The following is a 20,425-nucleotide window of genomic DNA, read 5'->3' as shown; positions in this document are numbered from 1 at the left end:
ATAATATATAATTATATGTATATAATTATATATTATATATATAATTTAATAAACTTAATAAAGTAAATTCCCATTATTTTGCACATGGGATTTCTCTCCAGACTCCTTGTATTGTTTCCTCTTATAATAAAAACAAGTTTTGTATCCTGAATTGTATGCAAGGTTATGTTCAAGGCTGTCTAGAACAAAATATGAAGGCATCGTCTTTGCCTAATATTCTAACTAATACAAGTAAAAATCACAAAGTTTCTGTTCCCTTAGAATTCTCAAAGATGCTATTTTGGTAACAATTGGAATGATGCCAATCTTCCTAACCAAATTTTCCAACTATAGAAATGCAATACCTTTTTAAAATTGTCCTCTGCAGGAAATAAGTGTTCTCTCGTTATCAGTGCATGAATTATGAGTTAGTGCTCTTAGCTCTGAGTATGCTATTGTTTTCTCTTCTGTTGTGTGTTTCTGCTACTTTTGTAGCTTAGATACTTATCAATGACTTTCTTCTCTGTCTAATCTGGCTTTCTGCAGAGATCTTTCAAATGGGCAAAACCAGAATATGTACCAAAATATCTTAGCTGCTTTTACAGGTAGAGCTGAGTTGGAGGTTCTAATGAAGAATGGACCTATGACTGAGAAGGACTCTTCTACCTGGGAAAGTCATTCTCTTTCCTTGGGTCTGCAGCTTCAGAAAAGATGCACATGGTAAGGGAGGCAGGGGATACTAAGCCAGCCAGTTATCCAGATGATGGCCAGATCACCTCTAATAATTAATGTACTGACAGATGTCACCGCCAGTCTGCTCTCATAGCCATTTATCTTAATGGCTACATCTGCCAAATTGTTCCTGGGTATATCACTGGTAAATGCATCAGCCTTTCACCATCTTCAGCAAAGCAGCTTCCTGCTGTTGTTTAGATAGAGTATAGTGATTTGTTTGACTGAAAGTTAAAGTGTTTCAAAAAGATGGAAAGTAAATAATTGGGATCTATCCACTTTTATACACATTATCTCATTTAATCCCCCACAAGGGCTCCTTCAGGAGTGAGGAGTATTTTATTACCATTGCATAAAGGAGTAAACAGGTTCAAGGAGGCAAAGCAATATCCTTGAGGTCACACACCCAGTAAGCATCAGATTATCTATTCTACCACACTAAACTGGCATTGTCAAAATGTATGTAGAGCCAACGAAACAAGCTTAAAATTTTTAGAAGAAATGCTCCTCTAGGAAGCAAGATGAGAATTCAGTCCAGTTTTAAAGGTGGCAAGAGAAGGATATTACAAAACGTTATTTTGGAACCAAGGGCAATATATAACAATTGCTCACTGTCAGAAACTCTTCCTTTTGCACAAAAAAATCTTTTCCTTAAGAAACAAAAACGGTATTTTGGCAATAAAATTTCATGGAGATACTGACAAGTGGCCATTCTGATTCCTACATATCTTTTTCAAAAAGTAATGTGGTGCTTAAATTAATATATAATGCATCCACCAAAGAACTGTTAGAACTAATCAATAAATTCAGTAAAGTTGCAGGATAAAAAAATCAACATATAAACATCAATAGCATTTCTATACACTAATAACAAACCATTCAAAAAAGAAATTAAGGAAACAATCCCATTTATAATAGCTACCAAAAACCCCCAAGATTTAGGAGTAAATTTAATCAAGAAAGTGAAAGACTGAAAACTATAAAACATTGATGAAAAAATTGAAGAAACACAAATTAATGGAAAGATATCCTATGTTCATGAATTGAAATAATTAATATTGTTAAATGTCCATACTACCCAACACTATCTACAGATTTAATGCAATCTCCATGAAAATTCCAATAACATTTTTCACAGAAATAGAAAAAAACCCCTAAAATTAAAATGGAACCACAAAATACCCCAAATAGCCAAAGTATTCTAGAATAAAAAAGAAAAAGGCTAAAGGCATCATACAACCTGATTTCAAAATCTACTGAAAACCTATAGTAATCAAAACACCATGGTACCAGTCTAAAAACAAACACATAGACCAATTAAACAGAAGACAGCCCAGACATTAATCCACAAATTTAAGGTCAATTGATTTTCTGACAAAGTTGCTGAGAAAAGGACAGCGGTGTTTGGAAAAACTTCCATATGTGGAAGAATGAAATCAGACCCGTATCTCACACTATACACAAAAATCAACTTAAAATGGATTAAAGACTTAAATGTAAGACCTGAAACTATAAAACTACTAGAAGAAAACATACTGACAAACTTCAATTAGTCTGGGCAATTTTTGGAATATGATCCCAAAGTACAGGCAACAAAAGCAAAAATAGAAAAAGCTTCTGCACGGTGAAGGAAACAATCAACAGAGTGAAGAGACAACGTACAGAATGGAAAAAAAAAATGTGCAAATCACACATCTGATAAGGGGTTAATATCCAAAATATACAAGAAACTCAAACAACTCAATAGCAAGAAAACAATCTGACTGAAAAATGAACAAAGGATCTGAATAGATTTTTCTCAAAAGAAGACATACAAATGGCCAACAAGCATATTTTAAAATATTCAACATCATTAATCATCAGGAAAAGGCATTCAATACTATGATATCACCTTACACCTAACAGAATTGCCATTATCAAAAAGCCAAAAGATGGGTGTTGGCATGGATGTAGAGAAAAAGGGAACCCTTGGATACTATAGTTGGGAATGTAAATTGATTCAGCCATTGTAGAAAACAGTATAAAGATTTCTTAAAAAATTTGAAAAATAGAACTACCATATGATCCAGCAATCTCACTCCTGGGTATATATTCAAAGGAAATGAAATCAGTATGTTGAAGAGATATCTACACTCTTGTGTTCACTGTGGCACTAGTCACAATAGCCAAGATGTGAAATCATCCTAGGTGTTCATCAACAGACAGATTAACAAAACATAGTATATATGCACAATGGAATACTATTCAGCCTTAAAAAAAAAAAGAAAATCCTGTCATTTTGACAATGTGGGTGAACCTGGAGAACACTATGTTAAATGAAATAAGCTAGGCCCAGAAAGACAAATACTGTGTGATATTAATAATATTTCTATGTCCAATCTAAAACAATTGACCCAATAGAAACACAGAGTAGAATGTTGGCTGCCAGGAGGTTGGGGTGGAAGTAAATTGTGGGGGAAATGTTGGTCAAAAGATACGAAATTTCAGTTAGGAGGAATAAGTTCAAGAGATCTACCTACAACATGGTGGCTGCAGTTAATAACAATGTATTGTATTTGTGAAAATTGCCAAGAGATAGATTTTAAGTGTTCTCAGCACATTCCTGGGTATATACCCAAAAGATTATAAATCATGCTGCTATAAAGACACATGCACACGTATGTTAATTGTGGCACTATTCACAATAGCAAAGACTTGGAACCAACCCAAATGTCCATCAATGACAGACTGGATTAAGAAAATGTGGCACATATACACCATGGAATACTATGCAGCCATAAGAAAGGATGAATTCCTGTCCTTTGTTGGGACATGGATGCAGCTGGAAACCATCATTCTCAGCAAACTATCGCAAGAACAGAAAACCAAACACTGCATGTTCTCACTCATAGGTGGGAATTGAACAATGAGATCAATTGGACACAGGAAGGGGAACATCACATACCAGGGCCTGTCGTGGGGTTGGGGGAGTGGGGAGGGATAGCATTAGGAGATATACCTAATGTAAATGATGAGTTAATGGGTGCAGCACACCAACATGGCACATGTATATATATGTAACAAACCTGCACATTGTGCACATGTACCCTAGAACTTAAAGTATACTAAAAAAAATTGATAAATATGTGAAGTAATACATATATTAATTAGCTCAGTTCAGCTGTTCCACAAAGTATACATATTTGAAAACATGTATATGATGAATATACAGTTTTTACTTGTCAATAAAAAATTAATTAATAAAAAATAAAAGAGAACTTGTTTCAATTAGACTGTTTTAAGAGACATGTCCACATCTCAAAAATAAAATCCTTCCATGCCTTAAAAAAAAAATCTTCAAGTAGCCATTGGACAGCTCTCTGTGAAGAACCAGATACTCATGGCCTCTGTGTAAGCACCACACTGATGGCTTTCTGCTCTATGTTTGGTTTATTCCACTTTCTGAGTCACCTGACTTCATACCACCGGATCGCCAGGGTAATGACCTCATCTCAAGGAGGATGCTATTTTGCTTATTGTGAAGATGGATTTCAGTGTTTCTAATGACGCTTATCAAGGTGAGATTCGTTTGAGACTTGAGTAAATGGCCATTTAAATCTATAAAGAGGATTTGATTAATCAACTATATATGTGTGTTATATACATGATGTAAAAGAGACTATACTTTGAATGCTACTGAAAGCTTAATTCATATGATATATATATAATTGTAATACTTAAATCATGAAAATAATAATCAATAGTAATATCTTATTTTCAGCTATTTCTCTGACGAAAATTAGGGATGAAAAAATTGTTTCATTATGAAGTACTAGAAAAAAGATCATTTTCTTTTTTTTTCTCTATATACTTCAATTATCTGGCTCATTTTAAAGTTTAAGTAAATTAATTTAAGAATCACACAATCTATCTTAGAATAACTTTACATTTATTTGATTCCCAGTGTTTTCTAATGAAACACTGAAGAAAAAGATGTATACTCTCTCTTAGAAGCAACACAAACTATTGAAAGCGTTCTGGACCAGAAGTAAAGAGATGTGATTTTCAGTGCTGGCTTCCCATCAGTGTGAACTCAGGCAAGTCACTCAAATTTCCTGAAGCTAAGTTTCCTTGTGGGTATAATAGAGATGTCAGCATCTGCTCTATTTAAACAATTGTTGTGTGGCAAAAATTCTTTATTCATCCAGCACTTGTTAGTGCTTATTGGGTTCTTCTCACGGAGATATGAAGACAAACACAATTCAGTTTCTTCCCTCAAGGAACACAGAAGTGGGGAGATACAGACAGAAATTTGGGGTAGAGTCAAAGAATACTCCTAGAAGGAGGAGATCTTGAAGAAGTAAGAGGTAGTGAAGAGAATGGAAGAAGACACGATAAGAGCATTCCAGGTAGAGGGCACAGCATCCTGCAAAGGTAATGAGTTATGAGAGTGTAAGGTGCTGGGGGACCTGCCCAACATTCAGGGCTGAAACAGAAGGGGTAAAGTCCAAGGTGAGGTTGGAAAGGTGGGCACAATCCAGCTAAATGAGAGTAACAGATGCTGTGCTATGGATTTGTCTTCTAACCTAGAGGCAATGAGTGAAGGTGAGGGGTTATGAAGAATTAGGGAAGGGGTTTTAGGAAATGCACTCTGAAGGTAACATAGGCAATGAAATCAGAGGCTGGGAAACTAGCTCAGGGTCCATGGTACTAGTTCAGATGACAAAATGTAAAGGCCTGTGCTAACACAGTGGCAGCAAGGATGGAGGAGAAAAACCAATGTTGAGAGACAGTTTGGATGAAGCCTGACTGACGGCACATAGAAGGGAAAATCAGGGTGAATCAAAGGTTTCTCACTTGCCTGGGTAGACAGTGTCTTAATTTGTAAGACTAAAAAAATAAAGATGTTAAAGCAGGTATCTGGGGCTCAAGTTAAACTTAGGCATGTTGGGCTTGTTGTGCCTATTATCCAAGTGGTGAGGTGCAGAAGGCAACTGGATAGATGTAACACATTTGACAATGCTGTGAGCTGTTCCAATGTAAGTAATATTGCTTGAATCCAGTTACATAATTTCAGTATGTGTATTAACTCTCACAAGGCCACTAGGGAAATTACTATAGTATACATGGTCTATTTAATGGTACTCCAAGGGCTTCAAAGAATAAAGACATCTTTCACTTCTTTACTGGATTTTCTTGCTTAACGGAAATCATTTAACTACCTACAGCATCATTTCTATAGTGAGCTACCTCTGATGGCTTGTAGCTTCTTGCTCACGTTCATGTGGCTGGTGTCTGGACTGGATTAAAGAGAACTACCATGCAGATGGAGACGGAGGACAGTATTCTGGAAGCTTTCTCCCTCCAACCTTACTGCCTATTGTATTTTTCTATATGCATTCTTACTTCCAGCTGCCATGGGGTCATCAAGCTTTAGCTTAAATCAAATGTCCTCTGGCTCCAGGTCCCATGATGAAAAATTTATGGAGTCCTGGACACATTACAAGTTTTACAGCTTTACAGCTGAAATCCTTCAGGTCCTCCTGACCTACTGAAGGAAAAAATATGTTTTATTTTATTGTGATTCCCAAATGTTCTTCTAGTGTGTACATTTTTCCAGCAGAATGTGCATGTAGCTTCCAGCAATGTGTTTTATATTACCTTGAAGAGTAGGGAAGCTCTGATAGAAGGAAACAACTTAGTTTTCTTGCCAGTGCAAAAGAAAACAGAACTTGCCATTGGAAAGCATGATGAGTTGACCAAGTCTGTGGATAATCGGTTTGTTTTTCTCTTTTATTGAGGATAGCCTATATAAGTCAACGACTGTATCCAAACTATTTTAAAAACAATCTATAGCCACCAACTTACGATACATTGGCTTCTTAGGTGGGGTAATTTTATTAATTATATAACAAAGATTGTATTAATTATATAATAAAGATTTCCTATGACCTTAAAATATCATATGTTCTCATAAAGTCCAGGATGCAGCTAGCTCAACACCCTCAGATTAAACATTTCCTGGGTGACAAACAGGCTTTCCAAACATATGTCAGAACCTAAAGTCTCTCTCTGCTCAGGAAATTATAAGTAACATCAGTTTGGACGTGGCTTGAAAAGGAAGTATCTAAATTGGGCTCACCTTGACAATGAAATCTGCTGTGAGTGGTCCAGCCATTCTCAGTATCTCTTTGTCTGGAAATTTCTGGAAGTCCACACTAGAATTGTCCACAAGAAAAGTTCCTATGGAGCTGAGACTGTTTTCACCTTTAGCCCCCTGGAGGGTTTTGGTTTCCAGATCTACATAATCAAACATATGAAGATGAGAGAAAGATGTTCCTGGGGCAACCACAGGCAAGCACATTTCATGCAACAATGTTTAGAGCTAGGTAAGGGAGACACATCATTCTTTATATGACTGACAAAATTGAAACTGTGATATCAACAAAATATATAGGCACTGCTGAGTCATATAGGAATTTATGCTGCAATTGAAATTATTTTAAAAGTCATTAGCCAGGCATTCAAGGGTTCCTGTCAAAAAAATCTTTGACTCTCCAGATGACATTATTTGGGCACCCTACTTTACTGCAACCCTATTCTTTTGAGTAAACCAATTCTCATACATCTCTTTTTGACTACAATCTTGATGACCCTCAGCCTAGGATACTCTTCAGTTTTCTTTTTGCTCTACAAGATCCAGGGTGTATCTCTGAGTTGCCTCAGTACCTGTATGACTTTATATTAGTGCATTAACCTGTGTTTATACTTTCTGGTTACTTACTGCACTGATGCTATTGCTCAAAATGAAGAAACAATAGTCACATAAGAACAGGAGCTATCATTTTCAGTATTCTCTCTTTAAAATTCATTTTGATACTTAGTTTAGCTTTATGCAAATATAAGATATTTCATAAGTGCTTAAGATAGAAAAAAAAACCTTTATTGCTGGAGCATTCAAATCCAGATTTGGCCAGTGACAAAGCCTATGAAGCATATTTTGTTGTAGAAAATCAGAGCATGCTGGGGATGATGGTAATTATGATGTGTGATTCAGAGAAGACTAAGTTCTCATGCCACTGAGGAGTGATTTAGAATAACTGTCTGTTGTGTTGCATGAAGAAAGATGGATGTACTAAGGCTAATGGTTTCCAAAACTCGACAAGAACGTTTGGTTTTGGCAAAGATTCTTCAGCAGAAAAATGGGAGTGCTTGGATGGGGCTCTGGGCTAAAACAATTTTAAGGTCTGTGGAGGCACTCAAGTACCTAGATACTTGTATTACATTATTGTAGAGGTGGTCTACTTGTAGTTCTCTACTGCAAGGAATATCAACAGCTGGAAAATCTTGGTCTTCAATTAAATGCCCAGTGACTCTCAGATGAAGTCTGTGGAGCCCTTCTTCTAGAGTAAGCCAGACTTCATTCCCTTTCCTCAGAACAGAGGGGATCCCACCGAAGAATATAGGGCACATCAAGGGAATATTGGACGGAGGAAATCACAGTTGTTGTCATAGGGGAAAGCAACTGCACTAAATCTCCTTCCTCTAGCCTTCATTCCTCAAACTGCCTCACAGGCACTTGCAGAAATATTTCTAGGACATCAATTAACTTAGTTTTAGAAAAATCTTGCAGTTGTAGGCCTGATCTGAGCTTCTAATTCCATTTTATCAAGAGGCTTACAGCTGTCCTTCTCAAGGTACATCTAATTAAAGATGAGCCAAGGGGGCAGACTAGATCGCCTCATCTTATTCTGCTTTGGACCAAAATATTTAAGGTTGATTTTGCACTATACCAGCTTCTGGAATGAAGGGCAAAAGAGCTACAAGAGAAGCAGGGTATCCTTTACTCCCACATTCATTTTGCTGAATTATATTTCAAATACAAAAAAAGAACACACAAGGAAAAATGATTTAGTTATACGTATGCTACCAATAGTATGTTCGTTGGGAGAGAAAAGCAGATTCCAGTTTGCTTTTCATCAAATCTTTAGGATAATTAAATCAGACAAGGCCAATTCTTCAGCTTCTTTGTGATCACATAATTAGGAAATCTAGGAGACTAATACATTTATAAAAATAAATTTCCACGGCCGGGCGTGGTGGCTCAAGCCTGTAATCCCAGCACTTTGGGAGGCCGAGATGGGCGGATCACGAGGTCAGGAGATTGAGACCATCCTGGCTAACACGGTGAAACCCCGTCTCTACTAAAAAACACAAAAAACTAGCCGGGCAAGGTGGCGGGCACCTGTAGTCCCAGCTATGCGGGAGGCTGAGGCAGGAGAATGGTGTAAACCTGGGAGGCGGAGCTTGCAGTGAGCTAAGATCCCGCCAGTGCACTCCAGCCTGGGCAACAGAGCGAGACTCCGTCTCAAAAAAAAAAAAAAAAAAAAAAAAAAATTCCCCTTAAATCTATTCCTATGGGTTCTTTCTTCTGCAATGAAGAGTCAGTCCCCCACTTGGTGATGACATTGGCCTGAATATTTTATTCCAGTATCTGTTACTGCTCACAAAAGTACTGCTTTTGAGTGGGGTTGTTACATTAGAAGTTAGCCCTCTCCAATTCTCAAATGGGGAAAAATGAATCATTTGAATGGTAATAATACACACACATACATTATCTTTTCACATGTGAACACCATATTTTACAGGGTTGTTCAGGATTAGAAACAAACTTGAATACATAGAAGGTGACTTATCAGCATTTTTTGGTTTTGCCTGAACTGTACCTTACTTATTCTTTTACTTCACATGGCCTTTCAAATCCCACCTCTTCCATGAAATGTATTTATTTTTAGTTTTAGAAAGACTACTGTAGGCGATCTTGACCTTTATGGGCTTCAATTTGTCTTCCTCTTGTTTGCCTTTTTAGCATGATTTCATTCATAATCCAATTACTAAAAAATAATGCTTGCTATCTAAATTGGTTTCACAGACATTTGTGTGGGAGGGGAGAAAGGACAGATGATAGATGGCCTTGTGGAAACCCAGGAACAATCACAGTGGAGGAGATCAGAAATGCTCAAGGAACCAACTGAAGTGAAGTCTTTCAGTGAAATTGAATTTTACAGAAAATGCTATCATATCCCCTCTCATCCTTTTCTTTGTTTATAGCCTATAATTTTCTTCCTGTAATTTACAGCTCTGTATCTAAACAACACTAAATAATAAGAAATAGGTGGCTCTGTACTGCTGCCTTGGCATGATTGAAGATCAATTTTTGCACAAATCCTGGAGGGGCCATGCTGCCATTTGATCTTTGGGGTTATGATTACCATTTAATCCTGAATCCCAGTAGCTTTCTTTAAGATATGAGGGCCCTGAATTTTTCTTTAATACATGGGATGCTTAATTACACCATGATGGTTTTCTTTAAATGCTACAGTGTTAAGGTTGTTTGGTGTTTCTATGTTCCTCTGGATTGATGAAGTAATGAAACATGAAAGTAGGTAGAAAAAGAGAATGAATGAAGAAGAGAGAAGGAGGTTAGAAGAAAGAAGAAAAAAGGAGAGGGAAGGCAAAAAAGATTGAGATTGGAAAGGAAGAAGAGAGGGAATGAGATATAATACTCACAAGAGCATAAACATGCGCTTAACCCATGAACAACCCATTGGGAGCATCTATTTTGTATTTTTCAGGATGACTGTGGTTAAAGATAATTACCACAGGGCTTTCTGCCATCTCATCAGGCAGCTAAAAGATAAACAGAAGCACTCAAAATATCATATTATGATAGAGTAGAAAGATGTGTATTCTTGTGTTTTAATCTTTTCTGGGAACACAAAATAAATAATAATGACTACAATTCTCAATTCCCAAAGGAAAACAACGGAGTTACTTACACAAGTGATCAGGACCTTTTAAGACAAGGCGAACATGTCTGCTTCCATAGGGAATCGCAACCACAGCGTCATCCGCTAGAGAGAGACAAAGCGAAATCTTAAAGCACGTCACTTGACACAAAATTACTGATCGCCTTCTAAATAAAGGCACTGACTTACATACCTTAAAAATTACGGTTTTTTAAAGTGTTTGAAATGTGAAGGCCATTATTTAGGAATCAACATTTTCACTTTCCTCAAAATAAAATATGCCAAAGATGCTAGTCACTAGTTAACTCCTGGAGGATGTGGCCTTTTAAAACATAGGAATTTTGATATACTGAAAAATTAGTTTGCGAGTTTTCATTTTGATTTTAAAATCTGGTCTTATATGATCAAAAACACTTGTGCTGAATTAAAACATAAAAATAAAGTCTAATGTTCAAAGGATGAATTTATTACATCAAAATCTGGACTACTCTCCAGCAGAGTATCTTGGATGAGTAGAACAGATAAGAGAAAGGGAAGATATATTTGTATACTCTGAACACCCCAGGGGCAGAAATCATGCCTTCTAGTTCTTAAATATCCTTCACAATATCTATCCCTAAAACTATATGTAGTGCGTACCCCACAAATGTTTCTTAACATTTCTCTACACACACTCTATTTAAAAATATTTTTTTAGAAATTGACTGAACCACAGATACACTTTATAATGGATTTCTTTCACTATATATATATAATATATTTTATATAAATAATATATTTTTTTTTTTTTTTTTTTTTTTTTTTTTTTAGGTGTCCCGTCCCGCTCTGTTGCCCAGGCTGGAGTGCAGTGGTACCATCTTGGCTCAATGCAACCTCTGCTTCCCGGGTTCAAGCAATTCTTCTGCCTCAGCCTCCCAAGTATCTAGGATTACAGGTACCTACCACCACACCTGGCTAATTTTTGTATTTTTAGTAGAGATGGGGTTTCACCATGTTGGCCAGGCTGGTCTCGAACTCCTGACCTCATGATCTGCCCACCTCAGCCTCCCAAAGTGCTGGGATTACAGGCGTGAGCCACCGCGCCAGGCCCTTATTATTATTATTATTCTTTTGAGATAGGGTCTCGCTTTGTCACCCAGACTGGAGTGCAGTGGCGTGATCACAGCTCACTGCAGCCTCAGCTTGCCGGGCTCAAGAGATCCTCCTACTTCAGCACCCCAAGTAGCTGGGACTACAGGTGCACACCACTATGCCTAGATAATTTTTGTAATTTTGTAGAGATGTGGTTTTGCCATGTTGCCTAGGCTTTTCTTGAACTCCTGAACTCATGAGATCCACCTGCCTTGGCCTCCCAAAGTGCTGGGATTGCACAGGTAAGCCACTGCACCTGACCTGTTCAGACATTTTTTTTAATAGTGTACATAATTATCCTATCATTGGAAGGATTTAGGTTAAATAAGAGAATCCCAATTCTTACTCAACTTCTCTGAACCTTAATATTATCATCCTATCTTTAGGAGAATTTAGTTTAAATTAGTGAATCTCAGAAGTTACCTGACTTCTCTGATCTTAAGTTTCCTCAGTTGTAAAACAGGGAAAACAAAACTTGCCTTATACTATTGTTGTTACTAGATATAAATATAGACATGAATCTAGATATATGGATGTATAGCCTGGAACACAGTAAGTAATCTGTAAACATTATTTTCCTCCCTCTACTCCAAATCTCTTAAAGGACAGGGACTGAAAAACTACTTTTTATTGCGTTTCAACTCTCCAAAGCCCCTAGCACATTACCTGTTGAATGAGAAAGAAGAATCATATTCTCCCAATTCCTTCCTCGGAGAGGTTATATTATCAAGTTCTCTACAAAGTTGAATATTCCACTCATGCTAAAATCTTATAGCTGTTTTTAATGGCATATGTTGTTGAAATTCAGAGAGCTAAGAGTTTGTGGTATATAAGAACAACAACAGAAAAAAAGTGTAACAGGAACATAGAAAAGGAACAACAACAACAAAATGTTAGGAATAGGCCTACAGAGCTTTTTTTGTTTGTTTGTTTTTTGAGATGGAGTCTCACTTTGTTATCCAGGCTGGAGTGCAGTGGCTTGATTGCGATTTTGACTCACTGCAACCTCTGCCCCCTGGGTTCAAGTGATTCTCCTGCCTCAGCCTCAAGTAGCTGGGATTACAGACTCCTGCCACCGCACCCGGCTAATTTTTGTATTTTTAGTAGAGATGGGGTTTCACCATCTTGGCCAGGCTGGTCTTGAACTCCTGATCTCATGATCCACCTACCTCAGCCTCCCAAAGTGCTGGGATTACTGGAATGAGCCACCCCACCCGGCCAAGACTGGGCCTACAGAGCTTTAAATGCCTTGCATAAAGACATGACATTTTAAGTTTGCAAAAGAAACTCAAAGCAGTTAAAACAATGGCACTTTCTAGAAATAGAAAGTCTTTGTTTACCCACAGGTCAAATAAAGTGCAAGTAAAAGGAAAGCTTTCTGTTTGGCCCTGCCATGCTCAGCAGCAGTCTTGTGACCCACACACACTCATGCAGCCTCTCTCTTGCTCTGCTGGGAAGTGACTCGCATTCCATACAGTGGAACATTAATATCCTAACTTTTGGCTGATGCTGTAATATCTGTATGTTCCCTAAAGAAGATAGGGTGTGGTAGCATTTGCATGCTCCCCAAAAAGAGAAGAATCTCCCAGAAAGTTGTTGAGGAAGAGGGTATATGGAGAAAGTAGACCAGGTGAAAGAGTATTTTCTGATGCCCCTTGCACTCACCTAGTCAAAGAGAAATGAAACAACTCAGGCTGGTACAAACTAGCAGTTGGCAGCACATGGCACTGAAGTAGGAAGAGCCACAGCCTTCTCTTATATATTATTCTGAAAAGGGCTGATGGACCCCTGGCAAGTCATTAAACAATCTGCAAATTCATTACTTTATTCCACAAATATTTTTTGAAGGTCTTTTAGTGTCAGGCTCCATGCTAGGTACTAGGGTTTCAGCGACGAAGATAAACAAAGCACTAGCCCCACAAGATGGTCCTGAAAAAGGGATCTAAGATAAAACATGGGGGAAATACAAAATACTACACCCCACAGATGAAATTCCCGAAGCACATTCATTCATTTTTTAGGAGCCCTGCACCAAAGAAACCCATTTCACTCTATCTAACCCAGTGTATACCTAAGATGTTTATGCATAAAAACTTTTTCTTATGTGTGTCATCTGTTAAAATCAGCTGATATATCTTAGAACATACTTTAGGTAACAGTACTCTTACTTTAACAAAAAACAAAATAGGAAAAACAATTAAAAATTTCATTTTCTGCATGTTCATAAAAAGCCACTTTTGAGTTGTTTATGTATTAATAATGGTCTCACTTGCTGATAAATCCTCAAGGATTTGGGATGGGTTGGAAGACGCATCTACTTGGCACCTATTAGAATGCTGTGCACAGAGTGGTGTTTACGATTTCTCAGGATGTGAGAGCAATCTGTTTGCAACACCTGCCTCCTTGGTGATTAATGCCATTAGTATAGCTGCCGAGGCAGGGGCCGCATCCTCTCCCACCGTGCTGCACATTCCTCTGGGTGCCCTTTCCTACAAAGGCGCGCTGTTCTAGGATCGAGTGCATCTGCCCTAATCTATTCTGGCTTTGTTGACTGAACCATGATGCCAGTCTTCAGGACATATTTCTAGCTTATTAATCAACAATTCTAAATGATCTGCTCCAGATACCAGATAATTCCTTTCTCCATTCAACGGACAAACTTTCCATGGGAATCATAAATTCTATCATTTCATAGATATGGGTTGCAAATGTCTTTTCTCAAGAAAATTGTTCCCAAGATTTGTACGTCAGAGAATTCTTTAAAAATTATCTATCTATATGTATATCACACAACTTTCTATACAGAACATTTTATATCCGTTTTAAAATCTTGTCATATGTGGATGTTCTGTGTAATAGACAGCTGTATCAGAGGAAGGTGATGAGGATAATATTTTGAAAAGACAGAATTTCCTATTCTGATATCTGAGTTTATCTTATTTTTAGATACATTGATAAGTTCATGTTTTAAAGACTCTTCCCTCTGTGCCTATGGAGCTGATACTAAATTTTATTTTATTTTAAAATGAAAGAGCCATTTAAAAATACAATTGACTACATATAAAAATAGTTTCCCAATCTTGAGGAGATTTAAATGGTATATTTTACATCTCCATGACAGTTTTATTACTCTTAAAATACATCCAACAAAATAAGAAGTTGAGCATCTGAGGCTTTCAATTTTCTCCCTGGTTTATCTGTAATTGCACAATAGAAGATATATACTGGACAGGCCAAACAAGATGCCCTCCTCATTCCCATCTGGAGAATTTCATCCTTCTATTTGCCTAGGCCAGAAACCTTGGAGGCATCCTATACTTCATCTTTATATCTAATCAGTTAAAAAGTTCTGTTGTCAAAATACCCTATTTCATTGATTCCAAGAGGGACAACTTTTCATGCTTTAACGTATATGAAATCAGAATACATCTCACAATCAGTAGTATCTTATATTCTCACTCAGACAATAATCCTGACATAGATACCTTTGCCTGCAGAGGTGATAACATCAAAACAGCCAGTATCAGACTCACAAAATGAGTGTCAGCTGCTTGGGAGAAACTTCTAAGACAGTATTGGAACACATTCAACCTCTAGGAATCAAATGGCTGTGGAGGTTGAGGGGAGATGAAGAATTAGAGGTGCTTAACTACATTGCCACAGAAGGAGTCAAAAGCTGGCTAGCTCTGTGTAACTGCAGAGTGGAATTGAGAGCCCAGCACCAAGACTTCTGCTTCTGACAAAGATGAACTAACAGGAACTAGATTTAATATTCTGCCTAAAACAATTAAAAAGTCAGATGAAACCATGGTTTTTAAGTTAGTGAACATCAGGCAAACAAGGGCAGCAATTCTGTACACTCAGGAAACAAATCAGATAAGGCCCAACATTGCCTCAGCTCACTGCCTTCATAGAGTTCCCAGGCTACAGCTTTGGAAGTAGGAAGGCTGGTAGAGCTTAGTAGATTCCCTGAATTGAGGAGACAAAGCCAAGAGTCCAAGGAGACCAAAACAGTTAGAATTTCTGGGACAAAGTAACAGAAAGGAGAGAGCTATACAGAAAGCCAACTCTGGAGACCCAAGAGGGTTTCCTTAAAGTAGCCAGCAGCATAGCAATCAATACATAAGTGTGAGGAAATTACCTGGCCTGGGGTAAGAACTACACAAAAGAATTATAGAGAAGAGTACATGGTGCTCATACAGGGCTGAGAATAGTATCTTATCCCATCAGCCAAAGTGACAAACTTTGTAAGTCATGGAACATTGAGTAGTATACTCAGAAAGGTCCTGCCTCAGTAAAAGGGTGCAATTAGCTCTAGACCAAACATGGCTTTGGTCCTGTCTACCACATTTTAAGACCCCAAAGGTTCAAACTGATTTCAGTAACTTAACTGCTCCCAGAACACAGCTCAAGGATATTTATAGAAATAAAAAAATATCTAGTACTCAAAAAAGTAAAATTTGCATCCAGTCAAAAAATACGAGGCATGTAAAGAAACAAAAAAAAATACAGCACATATTAAAGTGAAAAATCAATCAATCCAAACACAGAATGGACATTAAAATAGTTACTATAATGGTATTCATTATGTTCATAAGGTCACATACTGAAAAATAAATCTCCAGATCCAGAAAATTTCACTGGGGCATGGTACCAACCACTTAAAGAAGAAATAACATCAATTCTATACAGTCTCTTACTTCTCAACTCATCATTTGAGGCCATTTTGTGCTAATACTAACACCAAACAAATACATAAAAGAAAACGACAGACCAGTATCTCTCATGAACACAGATAAAAAGCCTCAGCAAAATACTGCCGAATCAAACCAGAAATCTATATAAAGAATAATACAGCATAACCAAGTACAGTTTATCCCAGAAATGCAAAGTTGGTTATTTAAAAACCAATTAATGTAATTCATCACAATAACAGTCTAAAGAAAAACCACGATTTTGTCAGTTGAGGTAAAAGAGAATTTAATAAAATTCATCATCCCTTCATGATAATAACTTCCAGCAAACCAGGAAAGGAAGGGAACTTCCTCAACCTGATAAAGGGCATTTATAAAAACCTACAGCTAACATCATACTCAATGGTGAGAAACTGAACGCTTTCCTCTTAAGATTGGGAATAAGATAAGGATCTCCATTGTCATCATTCCTATTCACTATTGTATTGCATGCGTAGCCAGTACAATAAGACTCCAAAAAAAAAAAAAAAAAAAAAGAGTGGCTTACAAATTGAAAAGAGGCAAAACCACTCTTATTTGCAAACAACATGATTGTTTATTGAGAAAATCCCAGTCATCTACCAAAAAACTCACAGGTATTGAGTGAGTTTATCAAGTTTACATAATACATGGCTAACACACAAAAATCAACCATATTTCTATGAACCAGCAATATATAATTGGAAATGGAAACAAAGAATACAACGCCAAGCCAAGCACAGTAACTCCTGCAGTCCCAGCTACTTGGGAGGCTGAGGCAGGTAGATCACTTGAGCTGAGTGTGGGTCTGTAGTGTGCTGTCATTACATCTGTGAATAGCCACTGAACTTCAGTCTGAGCAACATAGTGAAACCCCACCTCTAATTTTAAAAAAGAGAATATAATGGCATTTGCAATAGTTACAAAAAAATACAGCAGGTGTAAATCTAACTAAAGTATATGCGATCTTCATGCTGAAAGCTAATAAAGGCTAATCAAAGAGATAAAACAAGACCTAAATAAACAGAGACATAAAATTCTCATACCTTACAGATTGAGTGACTTAACATGGTAAAGATGCCAATTCCTACCCCCTCCAAATCAATCTGTAGAATTAACACAACAAAATCCCAGCAAGACTTTTTGTAGATATGGATAAGCAGGTAGTAAAATTTATATGGAAAGGCAAAGACTCAGAATAGAATAGCCAAAATGAATTTGAAAACAAGAATAAAGTTGGAGAAATCACACTACCTCATTTTAAGATTTACCTTAAAGCCACAGTAATAAAAAAAAATGGAGTACTGATGAAGGGACAGACACATATCAGAATACAGTCCAGAAACAGACCCACACGGAAATGGCAATAGATTTTTGACACGGTTTAAATACAATTCAAAAGAGAAAAGGTTGTCTTTTCAACAAATGGTACTGGAAGAATTGGGCATCTATATGAAAAAAATTTCAACCTACCTGTCAAACTTACACCTTATACTAAAAATAACTGAAAATAGGTCACTGATCTAAAGGTGAAATGTATTTCTGCAAGAAAACATAAGAGAAAATCTTTGTGTCCTGGTCTTAGGCAAGAAGTTCTTAGACATGACATTAAAAGTACGAGCCATAAAAGAAAAAAATGATAGCCTGGTCTTCATCTAAATAAAAAGCTTTTGCTCTGTGAAAGATAACCTTAAGCAATTTTGAAGAAAAAAGCTATGATGGAGAAAATACTTCCAATTCAAATATCCCACAAAGGACTTATACCTAGAAAACATGTAAAGAACTCCCAAAACTCAACAAGAGAAAGTCAAGCAACACATTTTTTAAAAATGAGCAAAAGACTTGAAACGACATTATGCAAAAGATGAACAAAGCACACCATGGTAAGTAGACTAATGTATCCCTCTCTCCTGCTAAGTAAGTCCTTAAATCTGTGAATGTGTGATATTATGTGGGCAGGGGAAATTAAGATTGCTAATCAGCTGACCCTAAAATTAAGCGATTATCCTGGATGATCTGAGTGGACTCAGTGTAATCACAAACATTCTTTAATATACAAGAGGCAGGCAGAAGAGGAAGCTTGAGTCAGAGAGAGAGCTGAAGATGCTACGCTACTGGCTTTGAAGATGCCAAAGAATGTGCATAGGCTCCAGGAGCAGGAAAATCAAAATTGAAGAAAAAGAAATTCTCCCTGAATGCTTCCAGAGCTGAATTCTGCAAATACCTTGTTTTTAGCCCACTGAAACCTATTTCAGTTTTCTGACGCCCCCAGAACCATAAAATAATAAATTTGTGTTGCTTTAAATCACTTAGTCTGTGGTAATTAGTTACAGCATCAATTGCAAGCTAATGAAACATGAAAAGATGTGAGCATTATTAGCCGTTAGGAATATGCAAATAAAAACAAGTATGAGATACCACTACTCACTGATAAGAATGGCTAAAATATAAAATGCTGGCCAGGTGCCATGGCTCACACCTGCAATCCCAACACTTTGGGAGGTTAAGGTGGGCAGATCACTTGAGGCCATGAGTTTGAGACCAGCCTGGCCAACACGGCAAAACCCCATCTCTACTAAAAACACAAAAATTAGCCAGGTGTGGTGGTGCACACCTGTAATCCCAGCTACTCAGGGAGGCTGAAGTGGGAGGATCACCTGAGTCCAGGAGGTCAAGGCTGCAATGAGCTGAACTGTGATTGTGCCACTGCACTGAAGCCTCAGAGACAGAGTGAGACCCTGTTTCAAAGAAAGAGAGAGAGAGAGAGAGAGAGAGAGAGAGAGAGAGAGAGAGAGAGAGAGAAAGAAAAGAAAGAGAAAGAAAGAAAGAGAGAGAGAGAGAAAGAGAGAGAGAGAAAGAAAAGAAAGGAAGGAGGGAAGGAGGGAAGGAAATAAATAAATAACTACAGGTGCAGTGTATCTAGAATTGGATCACTTCTCATCATTGCCACAGCTACTGGTACAGTCCAAGTCACTGTCATCTGTGGCCTGGCTTAGTGTAACGTCTTTCCAACTACAGTCTATTCTCAGTATAGCAGAAATCTGATCAATTCATTCCTCTGTTCAAAATCCTCCAACGACTTCCCATTTCATTCAGACTTACAAAACCCCACAATATCTGTGCCGTTCTTCCCCCTGCCTCACATCATTTTCTCTAGCCTTTTTGAAACTCATCTCATTTTAGTCACACTGGCTTCTTTGTTCTTCCTGAAATATATCCCAAATATATCCTAGAATTTTCTTCTCCCTGACTTTTGCATGGTGACCTCTTTTCACTTCCCTTAGATCCTTGTTCAAATGCCATGTTATCAGTGAGTCCTTTCTTTATTAACATACTGAAAATTGCAGCTCCCCTGCATCACTCGTGGTTGGCAGCCTATACCCATTTCCTGTTCTCCTGCTCTGGTTTGTTTTTTCCATGGCTCCTATGAAGATAAATGGATTTTGTCTGTTTTGTTCTGTGCTGTGTTTCCAGCACCTAGAACAGTTCCTCAGCACATAGCAGGTGCCCATTAAATATGTGCTGTTGAATGAATATATCCTTGAGTGGCTTGTGAGGATAGCCTGAAGCATCCAGGGGCAAGTGGAAATTTCTTTAATGTTTTGTGCTTTCTTTAAAAAATCCATATGTATTTTGTACTTTATAGCATAGAGGCCTGTGTTTTATTATAAGCGTACTTTACCTCAAAATCTTTGAGGTAGAATGATAGTCCAAGAATATGTTTACCCATAGCCATCACACATCAGTATAAGCCACAGTCTGAGAGCATATTTTTAAGTATTAAAAGCTTAAACTAGGCCGGGCGCGGTGGCTCACGCCTGTAATCCCAGCACTTTGGGAGGCCGAGGCGGGTGGATCACAAGGTCAGGAGATCGAGACCATGGTGAAACCCCGTCTCTACTAAAAATACAAAAAATTAGCCGGGCGCGGTGGCAGGCGCCTGTAGTCCCAGCTACTCAGGAGGCTGAGGCAGGAGAATGGCGTAAACCCGGGGGGCGGAGCTTGCAGTGAGCTGAGATCCGGCCACTGCACTCCAGCCTGGGCCACAGAGCAAGACTCCGCCTCAAAAAAAAAAAAAAGAAT

At 37.7% G+C, this 20,425-nt stretch overlaps 1 protein-coding gene across 3 annotated transcripts in view; it reads right to left on the bottom strand.

Annotated features, from left to right (window-relative positions):
• The window catches only part of ADAMTSL1 (ADAMTS like 1), a 984,547-nt gene that overhangs the window by 254,903 nt on the left and 709,219 nt on the right, over positions 1–20,425 (bottom strand). For all 3 annotated transcript variants that reach the window (XM_017890111.1, XM_017890108.1, XM_017890110.1), the window contains 2 exons: positions 10,530–10,604; positions 6,833–6,990 (listed from right to left, as the gene is read on the bottom strand). In XM_017890111.1, the coding sequence (XP_017745600.1) occupies positions 6,833–6,990; positions 10,530–10,604 (233 nt within the window). The remainder of the gene's footprint in view (positions 1–6,832; positions 6,991–10,529; positions 10,605–20,425) is intronic.

This window comes from Rhinopithecus bieti, unplaced genomic scaffold (genome assembly GCF_001698545.2).
Source record: "Rhinopithecus bieti isolate Rb0 unplaced genomic scaffold, ASM169854v2 scaffold_17667, whole genome shotgun sequence".
NCBI lineage: Eukaryota > Metazoa > Chordata > Mammalia > Primates > Cercopithecidae > Rhinopithecus > Rhinopithecus bieti.
The sequence above is the reverse complement of the archived record's forward strand: the minus strand, read 5'-3'. Positions and strand labels throughout refer to the sequence as shown.